Source organism: Lampetra fluviatilis, chromosome 53 (genome assembly GCF_964198595.1).
Source record: "Lampetra fluviatilis chromosome 53, kcLamFluv1.1, whole genome shotgun sequence".
NCBI classification, from domain to species: domain Eukaryota; kingdom Metazoa; phylum Chordata; class Hyperoartia; order Petromyzontiformes; family Petromyzontidae; genus Lampetra; species Lampetra fluviatilis.
The window spans coordinates 9,255,513-9,268,451 of record NC_136327.1 but is presented as its reverse complement, the minus strand read 5'-3'; the positions used below and the strand labels follow the sequence as shown (position 1 = coordinate 9,268,451).

The window sequence follows — 12,939 nt, the reverse complement described above, 5'->3', positions numbered from 1 at the left end:
CGCCGGGTTCGTACAAGGGAACAGTGACCAATGTATTCCTCGCCACGTGGACCAGACTAGCGCAATAGCCACTTGCTGCCGGGGTTCTGGTACGAATCTGAATGGTCGCTCTGGTTAAAAGGGGGTGAGATGTTAACTACCTCGCCTGGTATACAGGAAGTCGTGGGTTCGATCCCGACCCTGACGCCTGCTGCATATTTGGAGTTTGCGTGTCTCTCTCCCCGTGGTCGGGTGCATTTTTCTCCGGGTCCTCTGGTTTTTTCCTCCACATTTAGAATCAAAGTAAACCGTTTAGAGTATTTGGTTGCTTACAATTCCACATGATAAGCCTCTTTGTTGAGCTGAGCTAACATTTGTGGCCAGGTCACTTCTTATAAGGAGCAATATAGCTCAGTGGGCCTAACCTGGTGAAATAAATTTTGTTTTAAAGTAGTTTTAATAATGCAGGGTGCATTAACCTTTAAAATGCTACGCGCCGTCTGCATCAATGGACGTTAAAGATCCTGTGACGTCATTCGAAGCGAGCCATTGTGTGCCAAATGTAACAACTTTGAAAAAGAATGCTGCAGATGACTCAATTTGGGTTACACACAGCACAGCAATCGTAGCCTCCTGCTGGACAGGATCACGCCTGCTCAAGTGCCAGGTGCTGAGTCACCACGAGCCACACAGCCACAGCTGCTGCCAGGGGTGCCCCTTTAAAGCACGTTGAGATGAGATGCGATGGTGCAAGTCGCTCATAGCGTGTAAAGCTTTCTCTGAGACGCCACCGGGGTAGAGGAGGGCAATTATTTTCGAAGGAAACTCATTCTCATAATTAAGATCATCATTACATTGTGCCACGGTCTTTCAAAGCCTGGTTGGCTTTCCAATAGCCTTGCAGCCGTATGAATCCAACTGTTGAACTGGTGCAGCTTCTGCACTGCAGGTATTATAGGGATTAGGGTTAGGGGTTTGCGGCCAAGCCTAATCCAACTGGAGAAGCTTAACCGTGGAGTAACCAAACCAAGACGGCAAAACAAACCCTCGGCATTTCCCGTGCACTGCACTGCCCACTGAGTAGGGAATCGCAGATTTGAAGCTTTCGTGACTGCAAGGATTCATACTCTTAGTTTTTTCGGTAAAGTCACGTAGGTAAAAAATTAAATTAAAATTAATAAAAGTAATAAAAATAAAATAATTAAAATCACGACGTTTCGGAGGCAACACAAGTCTCCGTCATCAGGTGGGACCGTCACAGCTAGATTTGCTGTATCAAGTGAGGCAGGGATTCCAAGATGCAAGTTCTTAAATACAAGTTAAGGGGGAAGAGGGGGGGAGCTTATCAGAATGTGGTAGCCAATGAATGGAACGTATTGGGAGGGGGGGCGGGGCTAAAAGAGCACGAGGTGTACGTGTACGTGTTTGTGCGCATGCGTTTTTATGTACTGTACTGAATCGAACGTGGATCTTATGCTTGTTTAGAATTCTGGTTAGGCCTCACCAACACTTATTTTACCTGGAATGGCACCTTCTACAAACAGAATGAGGGTACCCCTATGGGCTCCCCCTTGTCACCAGTGATAGCCAACATGTTCATGGAAAAGTTTGAAACAGACGCCATCCAGACATCCACCCTGCGTCCTTCCCTGTGGAAGAGGTATGTGGATGACACTTTCGTCATTTGGCCACATGGCCTCCCAGCATTGAATCACTTCTTGGACCACATCAATTCCAGACACCCATCCATCAGATTCACCATGGAAATGGAGAAAGATGGCAAACTACCATTCTTAGATATTCTGTTTGAGAGGAGACCTGACGGATCCTTGGGACATTCTATCTACAGAAAAGCCACCCACACAGATTCCTACTTGAAACCTGATTCCCACCACCACCCATCTCAAAAGAATTATCTCATCAAAACGCTATACCACAGAGCTCATGGCATTTCCGATCAACACCACCTGGCCAGTGAATTAAGACATGTACATCCGGCCCTCAGGATGAACGGATACTCTGACCGCACCATCCACCAAGCTGTTTCTCCCACCATACAGAAACAGCCACTTGAAACTCCGATCAAAACTATCACGTTGCCATACATAGCAGGCGTGACCAAAAAGATCTCCAAAATTCTAAACAAACATAAGATCCAAGTCCGATTCAGTACAGTACATAAAATCCGTGATCTAATTCCATCTGTGAAGGATGTCATCCCTGACTTGCAATACCCTGGAGTCTATAAACTGAGTTGCAGCTGTGGTGATTGTTACATTGGGGAAACGAAACGTCATGTCTCTGATCGTGTCCGCGAGCACAAGTCAGATCTGAAACACGGCAAAATTGAGTCTTCCGCCGTTGCCGATCATTGCTACAACGCGGTGGGCTCTCATGATATTGTTTTTTCCGAGACCAAGGTGCTCTGCAAACCCTCTGGCTACCATCAAAGGTTTGTACACGAAGCCATTCAGATAATCAAACACAGACATAATTTCAACCGTGATGATGGGTACAAACTTAGTAATCATTGGAAAGATGCTATTAACCATGCAAAAAAGATTGAACTACACATTTTTGGACCATCTTATTTGACAGGCACTATTTTACTTTATCGAGTGTTAACATCCCCAGCGTTTAACAGTACTCTCCTTTTTCGTATTTGATTGTCAGCCAACACTGGGTAAAACAACATGGGCATTTTCATTCTCTTCTATCATGTGCACCAACAGGTGCTTGTGCACAAACATGTCCACGTACACCTCGTGTTCTCTTTTAGCCCCGCCCCCCCTCCCAATACGTTCCATTCATTGGCAACCACATTCTGATAAGCTCCGCCCCCCCTCCTCCCCCTTAACTTGTATTTAAGAACTTGTATCTTGGAATCCCTGCCTCACTTGATACAGCAAATCTAGCTGTGACGGTCCCACCTGATGACGGAGACTTGTGTTGCCTCCAAAACGTCGTGATTTTAATTATTTTATTTTTATTACTTTTATTAATTTTAATTTAATTTTTTACCTACGTGACTTTACCGAAAAAACTAAGAGTAGGGAATCGCACTCGATCAACATTCGCATGTTCACAAACCAAACACGCGTGTTTTTCACGTGCGCCAGGGTACGGTGGTGTAGTGAAGATGGGTCCTGCCAAGTTTTCACAGTAGTAGGGGGCGATGTTCCTGCTGCCGCTGTGTGATCCCAATTGAGCAACTTGCAGTGTCATTTTATTATGAATAATATTGGTTGCGAAAGCATACGTGTTATACATTGTGTGTGTTGGTTTGGCTGTAGGAGGAAACTGGAGAACCCGGAAGAAACCCACGTCGAAAAGGGGGAGAGATCATACAAACTCCACTCACACTCACTCTGTAGAACAGGGAGAGATCATACAAACTCCACTCACTCTCACTCTGTAGAACAGGGAGAGAACATACAAACTCCACTCACACTCACTCAAGAGCCGACTGGCTCACAGGGCTATACCAAATAAATGAAACTGAAAACTGAAACTCTGCAGAACAGGGAGAGAACATACAAACTCCACTCACTCTCACTGTAGAACAGGGGGAGATCATACAAACTCCACTCACACTCACTCTGTAGAACAGGGGGAGATCATACAAACTCCACTCACTCTCACTCTGTAGAACAGGGGGAGATCATACAAACTCCACTCACTCTGTAGAACAGGGGGAGATCATACAAACTCCACTCACTCTGCAGAACAGGGGGAGATCATACAAACTCCACTCACTCTGTAGAACAGGGGGAGATCATACAAACTCCACTCACTCTCACTCTGCAAAACAGGGGGAGATCATACAAACTCCACTCACTCTCACTCTGTAGAACAGGGGGAGATCATACAAACTCCACTCGCTCTGTAGAACAGGGGGGGAATCATACAAACTCCACTCATTCTCACTCTGCAGAACAGGGGGAGATCATACAAACTCCACTCACTCTCACTCTGCAGAACAGGGGGAGATCATACAAACTCCACTCGCTCTGTAGAACAGGAGGGGATCATACAAACTCCACTCACTCTCACTCTGTAGAACAGGGGGAGATCATACAAACTCCACTCACTCTCACTCTGCAGAACAGGGGGAGATCATACAAACTCCACTCACTCTCACTCTGTAGAACAGGGGGAGATCATACAAACTCCACTCACTCTCACTCTGCAGAACAGGGGGAGATCATACAAACTCCACTTACTGTAGAACAGGGGGAGATCATACAAACTCCACTCACTCTCACTCTGCAGAACAGGGGGAGATCATACAAACTCCACTCACTCTGTAGAACAGGGGGATATCATACAAACTCCACTCACTCTGCAGAACAGGGGGAGATCATACAAACTCCACTCACTCTGTAGAACAGGGGGAGATCATACAAACTCCACTCACTCTGTAGAACAGGGGGAGATCATACAAACTCCACTCACTCTCACTCTGCAGAACAGGGGGAGATCATACAAACTCCACTCACTCTCACTGTAGAACAGGGGGAGATCATACAAACTCCACTCACTCTTACTCTGTATAACAGGGGGAGATCATACAAACTCCACTCACTCTGTAGAACAGGGGGAGATCATACAAACTCCACTCACTCTCACTCTGCAGAACAGGGGACATAAAGCTGCATGCACTTACACTGAGTGAGAGTGCATCAGTCGGTCACATTTGCCGGCATGTATTTTGATGGTTAGCTCGGGAGAGAGGACCGCCATGCACTTCATCAGGAAATGCTGATGCTTGTTTGCATATTGCACAAAGGCTGCATGTGTGCTGTTTACACAATCTTGCCTCTGGTTATTTCGAGGATGTGCCTCATGTACTTTCACCAAGATGTCACTGCATCTTTCCGTCTGCCGCATATTTTGCAATGCAGCAAAAATTGGTGGAAAGTGCCGTCTGCTAGAATGAGGACATCACGGTGTCTCTGTAAATGTTAAGATAATGCTGCTGGTTTTTTATCTACAAGTGTTTATCTTCATTCTTTTTAATTTACAAAAAAACATCTTGATCGTTTTTGGTTCATAAATTAGAAGCGTAGATTAAAATAATTGTTTTAATTCATCGTGATCACAGCAAGTGTCAGAGCTGTTAAGCCGCTTATTGCTGTGCCAGGGAAATCCATCTGTCCATGCGTCCGTCTGTTTATCTCTCGGTCTATTTGTTGACCTTCCCCTGTACCTCCGACTTGCGCAGGTGGCCACGTACAGTGCAAAAGAAGGTCAACATACAACATATGTCCGTGTGTCTCAGACAGGCGGGGGTGGCTATGCTACACGTGGCTGCTGTAATCCAGCAGTAGAGACAGCGAGGGTCGGTGGATCATCGCACACGAATGATGTGAAATTCCCTTCTCACGTTCGTCGAAGAGGTGCCATATCCTGACTTGTCAGAAGGCAGTGTTGAACGGCTAGTGGACTAATCTGCATCTATTTCCAACTGCACGGGGATAGAGCGTTGACCCCTTGCGCAAGGCGTGGGGTTTTCTCCGGGTGCTCTGGTTTCCTCCCACGTGAATAATAAACACAATTCATCATTGATTGTCTGTAAAAACTTCTTTAAATAAAACCCAATGCAGCAGCAGGATCCTCCTGAAAAATCTGTGCTGTTCCCATCCAGCTTTAGTGTGCACTGATGTCTACTTTATTGAGGGCGATATTGGCACATAAAATGAATATTAATTGTCTGATTGATAATCAACAGAACATGGGGAAAACATATAAACTCCACTCACTCACTACAGAACAGGGGGAGAACATACAAACTCCATACAGAAAGGGACCCGAGTGTGAGGCGTGAGCATTACAACTTCACCACCCAGCTGCCCCATGATGTATCACGGTGTGGTATGATGTGCACGGTGTGCTGTGCCATGACATGCGCTGGTGTTATGCGGTGTGACGCCTCCCACCGTATAGCGCGGATCCCGCAAGGCATCCAGAACCAGCGCCACTTTCCCCTCCGTCAAGCAGTGCCCGGCGGCACCCACGAAGCCCTCACTGGCAGCAGGCGTCACCTCATCCTCCGGGATGCCATCCTGCAGTACAACCCGGCACACGGTCACTCACTCACAGGACCACTCACTCAGAGGGTCACCCACTCACGGGGTCACTCACAGGGTCACTCACTCACGCGGTCGCTCACTCACACGGTCACTCACTCACAGGACCACTCACTCAGAGGGTCACCCACTCACGGGGTCACTCACTCACACGGTCAGTCACTCACAACACTCTCACTCACAACACTCTCACTCACACCACTCTCACTCACAACACTCTCATTCACAACACTCTCACTCACAACACTCACTCACAACACTCACAACACTCTCACTCACAACACTCTCACTCACAACACTCTCCCTCACACCACTCTCACTCACACCACACTCACTCACACACTCTCACTCACACCACACCAACTCACAACACCTCACACACACACCTCACTCAACACTCTCACTCACACCACTCTCACTCACAACACCTCACACAACACCCTCACACCACTCTCACTCACACACCCTCACAACTCTCACTCACAACACTCTCACTCACAACACTCTCACTCACACTCCACTCACAACACTCACACACTCCACCACACACCTCACACCACACCCACTCACACCACCTCACCACACACCCCACACCACACCCTCACACCACCCTCACACACCCACACCCACAACACCACACACTCACCACCACACTCCACCTCACCACAACACCCTCACACACACACCACCCACTCTCACCACCAACACTCCACACACCTCACACCACCTCACACCACACCCACACCACACACCACACACCACCACACCCTCACCACACACCCACTCCCAACCACCCTCACCACACCCACTCCACCACACCACCTCACACACACCACTCACACACACCCACTCTCACTCACACCACTCACACTCACACCACTCACCACACACCCACTCACACCACACCCTCACACACCCTCACCACACACCCACTCACACCACTCCACCACAACACTCTCACTCACAACACTCTCACTCACACACCACACTCACCCCACCACTCTCACCACACCACCACTCCACACACACCTCACTCACACCATCTCACTCACAACACTCTCACAACACTCCCACTCACAACACTCTCACTCACACCACCTCACTCCACACCACACCACACCACTCACACCACTCACCACACACACTCACACCACAACACACTCACCACACCACTCCACTCACACACCCACCAACACTCCACAACACTCCCACTCACAACACTCTTAATCACAAAACTCTCACTCACACCACTCTCACTCACACCACTCTCACTCACAACACTCTCACTCACACCACTCTCACTCACACCACTCTCACTCACACTACTCTCACTCACAACACTCTCACAACACTCCCACTCACACCACCCTCACTCACAACACTCTCACTCACAACACTCTCACTCACAACACTCTCACTCACACCACTCTCACTCACACCACTCTCACTCACAACACTCTCACTCACACCATCCTCACTCACACCACTCTCACAACACTCTCACTCACAACACTCTCACTCACACCACCCTCACACCACTCTCACTCACACCACCCTCACTCACAACACTCTCACTCACAACACTCTCACTCACAACACTCTCACTCACACCACTCTCACTCACAACACTCTCACTCTCACTCACAACACTCTCACTCACAACACTCTCACTCACACCACTCTCACAACACTCTCACTCACACCACCCTCACTCACAACACTCTCACTCACACCACTCTCACACCACTCTCACTCACACCACTCTCACTCACACCACTCTCACTCACACCACTCTCACCACTATCACACCACTCTTACTCACAACACTCTCACTCACACCACTCTCACTCACAACACTCTCACTCACACCACTCTCACTCACACAACACTCTCACACCACCCTCACTCACAACACTCTCACTCACAACACTCTCACTCACACCACTCTCACTCACACCACTCTCACTCACAACACTCTCACTCACACCACTCTCACTCACAACACTCTCACTCACACCACTCTCACACCACTCTCACACCACCCTCACTCACAACACTCTGACTCACACCATTCTCACTCTCACTCACAACACTCTCACTCACAACACTCTCACTCACACCACCCTCACTCACAACACTCTCACTCACAACACTGTGTTGTGAGTGAGAGTGTTGTGAGTGAGAGTGGTGTGAGAGTGTTGTGAGTGAGAGTGTTGTGAGTGAGAGTGTTGTGAGTGAGAGTGTTGTGAGTGAGAGTGTTGTGAGTGTTGTGAGTGAGAGTGTTGTGAGTGAGTGGTGTAAGTGAGAGTGTTGTGAGTGAGGGTGTTGTGAGTGAGAGTGGTGTGAGTCAGAGTGTTGTGAGTGAGAGTGTTGTGAGTGTTGTGAGTGAGAGTGTTGTGAGTGAGAGTGTTGTGAGTGAGAGTGGTGTGAGTGAGAGTGGTGTGAGTGAGAGTGTTGTGAGTGAGAGTGTTGTGAGTGAGAGTGTTGTGAGTGAGAGTGTTGTGAGTAAGAGTGGTGTGAGTGAGAGTGGTGTGAGTGAGAGTGGTGTGAGTGAGAGTGTTGTGAGTGAGAGTGGTGTGAGTGAGAGTGTTGTGAGTGAGAGTGTTGTGAGTGAGAGTGTTGTGAGTGAGCGTGTTGTGTGAGTGAGAGTGTTGTGAGTGAGAGTGTTCTGAGTGTGAGTGTTGTGAGTGAGAGTGGTGTGAGTGAGAGTGTTGTGAGGGTGGTGTGAGTGAGCGTGGTGTGAGTGAGAGTGTTGTGAGTGAGAGTGTTGTGAGTGAGAGTGTTGTGAGTGAGAGTGTTGTGAGTGAGAGTGGTGTGAGTGAGAGTGGTGTGAGTGAGAGTGTTGTGAGTGACAGTGTTGTGAGAGTGTTGTGAGTGAGAGTATTTTGAGTGAGTGTTGTGAGAGTGTTGTGAGTGAGAGTGTTGTGAGTGAGAGTGAGAGTGTTGTGAGTGAGAGTGTTGTGAGAGTATTGTGAGTGAGAGTATTGTGAGTGAGAGTGTTGTGAGTGAGGGTGTTGTGAGTGTTGTGAGTGAGAGTGTTGTGAGTGAGGGTGTTGTGAGTGAGAGTGTTGTGAGTGAGAGTGGTGTGAGTAAGAGTGGTGTGAGTGGTGTGAGTGAGAGTTTTGTGAGTGAGAGTGTTGTGAGTGAGAGTGTTGTGAGTGAGAGTGTTGTGAGTGAGAGTGGTGTGAGTGAGAGTGGTGTGAGTGGTGTGAGTGAGAGTGGTGTGAGTGAGACTGTTGTGAGTGAGAGTGTTGTGAGTGAGAGTGTTGTGAGTGAGAGTGTTGTGAGTGAGAGTGGTGTGAGTGAGAGTGTTGTGAGTGAGAGTGGTGTGAGTGAGAGTGTTGTGAGTGAGAGTGTTGTGAGTGTGAGTGGTGTGAGTGAGAGTGTTGTGAGTGAGAGTGGTGTGAGTGAGAGTGTTGTGAGTGAGAGTGTTGTGAGTGAGAATGTTGTGAGTGAGAGTGTTGTGAGTGAGGGTGTTGTGAGTGAGAGTGTTCTGAGTGAGAGTGGTGTGAGTGGTGTGAGTGAGAGTGGTGTGAGTGAGAGTGGTGTGAGTGGTGTGAGTGAGAGTGTTGTGAGTGAGAGTGGTGTGAGTGAGAGTGTTGTGAGTGAGAGTGTTGTGAGTGAGAGTGGTGTGAGTGAGAGTGTTGTGAGTGAGAGTGTTATGAGTGTTGTGAGTGAGAGTGTTGTGAGTGAGAGTGTTGTGAGTGTTGTGAGTGTGAGTGAGAGTAGTGTGAGTGAGAGTGTTGTGAGTGTTGAGTGAGAGTGTTGTGAGTGAGAGTGTTGTGAGTGTTGTGAGTGAGAGTGTTGTGAGTGAGAGTGTTGTGAGTGAGAGTGTTGTGAGTGAGAGTGGTGTGAATGAGAGTGTTGTGAGTGTTGAGTGAGAGTGTTGTGAGTGTTGTGAGAGTGTTGTGAGTGAGAGTGGTGAGAGTGTTGTGAGTGTTGTGAGTGAGAGTGATGTGAGTGAGAGTGGTGTGAGTGAGAGTGGTGTGAGTGAGAGTGGTGTGAGTGAGTGTTGTGAGTGTTGTGAGTGAGAGTGTTGTGAGTGTTGTGAGTGAGAGTGTTGTGAGTGTTGTGAGTGAGAGTGTTGTGAGTGAGAGTGTTGTGAGTGAGAGTGGTGTGAGTGAGAGTGTTGTGAGTGAGAGTGTTGCGAGTGTTGTGAGTGAGAGTGTTGTGAGTGAGAGTGGTGTGAGAGTGTTGTGAGTGAGAGTGTTGTGAGTGAGAGTGTTGTGAGTGAGAGTGTTTTGAGTGTTGTGAGTGAGAGTGTTGTGAGTGAGAGTGTTGTGAGTGAGAGTGTTGTGAGTGAGAGTGTTGTGAGTGAGAGTGGTGTGAGTGAGAGTGGTGTGAGTGAGAGTGTTGTGAGTGAGAGTGTTGTGAGTGAGAGTGTTGTGAGTGAGAGTGTTGTGAGTGAGAGTTTTGTGAGTGAGAGTGTTGTGAGTGAGAGTGTTGTGAGTGAGAGTGTTGTGAGTGAGAGTGTTGTGAGTGTTGTGAGTGAGAGTGTTGTGAGTGAGAGTGTTGTGAGTGTTGTGAGTGAGAGTGTTGTGAGTGAGAGTGTTGTGAGTGAGAGTGTTGTGAGTGAGAGCGTTGTGAGTGTTGTGAGTGAGAGTGTTGTGAGTGAGAGTGTTGTGAGTGTTGAGTGAGAGTGTTGTGAGTGAGAGTGTTGTGAGTGAGAGTGTTGTGAGTGAGAGTGTTGTGAGTGTTGTGAGTGAGAGTGTTGTGAGTGAGAGTGTTGTGAGTGAGAGTGGTGTGAGTGAGAGTGGTGTGAGTGAGAGTGTTGTGAGTGAGAGTGTTGTGAGTGAGAGTGTTGTGAGTGAGAGTGTTGTGAGTAAGAGTGGTGTGAGTGAGAGTGGTGTGAGTGAGAGTGGTGTGAGTGAGAGTGTTGTGAGTGAGAGTGGTGTGAGTGAGAGTGTTGTGAGTGAGAGTGGTGTGAGTGAGAGTATTGTGAGTGAGAGTGTTGTGAGTGAGAGTGTTGTGAGTGAGCGTGTTGTGTGAGTGAGAGTGTTGTGAGTGAGAGTGTTCTGAGTGTGAGTGTTGTGAGTGAGAGTGGTGTGAGTGAGAGTGTTGTGAGGGTGGTGTGAGTGAGCGTGGTGTGAGTGAGAGTGTTGTGAGTGAGAGTGTTGTGAGTGAGAGTGTTGTGAGTGAGAGTGTTGTGAGTGAGAGTGGTGTGAGTGAGAGTGGTGTGAGTGAGAGTGTTGTGAGTGACAGTGTTGTGAGAGTGTTGTGAGTGAGAGTATTTTGAGTGAGTGTTGTGAGAGTGTTGTGAGTGAGAGTGTTGTGAGTGAGAGTGTTGTGAGTGAGAGTGTTCTGAGTGTGAGTGTTGTGAGTGAGAGTGGTGTGAGTGAGAGTGTTGTGAGGGTGGTGTGAGTGAGCGTGGTGTGAGTGAGAGTGTTGTGAGTGAGAGTGTTGTGAGTGAGAGTGTTGTGAGTGAGAGTGTTGTGAGTGAGAGTGGTGTGAGTGAGAGTGGTGTGAGTGAGAGTGTTGTGAGTGACAGTGTTGTGAGAGTGTTGTGAGTGAGAGTATTTTGAGTGAGTGTTGTGAGAGTGTTGTGAGTGAGAGTGTTGTGAGTGAGAGTGAGAGTGTTGTGAGTGAGAGTGTTGTGAGAGTATTGTGAGTGAGAGTATTGTGAGTGAGAGTGTTGTGAGTGAGGGTGTTGTGAGTGTTGTGAGTGAGAGTGTTGTGAGTGAGGGTGTTGTGAGTGAGAGTGTTGTGAGTGAGAGTGGTGTGAGTAAGAGTGGTGTGAGTGGTGTGAGTGAAAGTTTTGTGAGTGAGAGTGTTGTGAGTGAGAGTGTTGTGAGTGAGAGTGTTGTGAGTGAGAGTGGTGTGAGTGAGAGTGGTGTGAGTGGTGTGAGTGAGAGTGGTGTGAGTGAGACTGTTGTGAGTGAGAGTGTTGTGAGTGAGAGTGTTGTGAGTGAGAGTGTTGTGAGTGAGAGTGGTGTGAGTGAGAGTGGTGTGAGTGAGAGTGTTGTGAGTGAGAGTGGTGTGAGTGAGAGTGTTGTGAGTGAGAGTGTTGTGAGTGAGAGTGGTGTGAGTGAGAGTGTTGTGAGTGAGAGTGGTGTGAGTGAGAGTGTTGTGAGTGAGAGTGTTGTGAGTGAGAATGTTGTGAGTGAGAGTGTTGTGAGTGAGAGTGTTGTGAGTGAGAGTGGTGTGAGTGGTGTGAGTGAGAGTGGTGTGAGTGAGAGTGGTGTGAGTGGTGTGAGTGAGAGTGTTGTGAGTGAGAGTGGTGTGAGTGAGAGTGTTGTGAGTGAGAGTGTTGTGAGTGAGAGTGGTGTGAGTGAGAGTGTTGTGAGTGAGAGTGTTATGAGTGTTGTGAGTGAGAGTGTTGTGAGTGAGAGTGTTGTGAGTGTTGTGAGTGTGAGTGAGAGTAGTGTGAGTGAGAGTGTTGTGAGTGTTGAGTGAGAGTGTTGTGAGTGAGAGTGTTGTGAGTGTTGTGAGTGAGAGTGTTGTGAGTGAGAGTGTTGTGAGTGAGAGTGTTGTGAGTGAGAGTGGTGTGAATGAGGGTGTTGTGAGTGTTGAGTGAGAGTGTTGTGAGTGTTGTGAGAGTGTTGTGAGTGAGAGTGGTGAGAGTGTTGTGAGTGTTGTGAGTGAGAGTGATGTGAGTGAGAGTGGTGTGAGTGAGAGTGGTGTGAGTGAGAGTGGTGTGAGTGAGTGTTGTGAGTGTTGTGAGTGAGAGTGTTGTGAGTGTTGTGAGTGAGAGTGTTGTGAGTGTTGTGAGTGAGAGTGTTGTGAGTGAGAGTGTTGTGAGTGAGAGTGGTGTGAGTGAGAGTGTTGTGAGTGAGAGTGTTGCGAGTGTTGTGAGTGAGAGTGTTGTGAGTGAGAGTGGTGTGAGAGTGTTGTGAGTGAGAGTGTTGTGAGTGAGAGTGTTGTGAGTGAGAGT

The 12,939-nt window shown here is 48.1% G+C and overlaps 1 protein-coding gene across 2 annotated transcripts in view; it reads right to left on the bottom strand.

The window, feature by feature from the left end:
- GLMN (glomulin, FKBP associated protein) overlaps window positions 1-12,939 on the bottom strand; it is a 37,720-nt gene that overhangs the window by 23,587 nt on the left and 1,194 nt on the right. For both annotated transcript variants that reach the window (XM_078879370.1, XM_078879371.1), the window contains exon 3: window positions 5,919-6,044. In XM_078879370.1, the coding sequence (XP_078735496.1) occupies window positions 5,919-6,044 (126 nt within the window). The remainder of the gene's footprint in view (window positions 1-5,918; window positions 6,045-12,939) is intronic.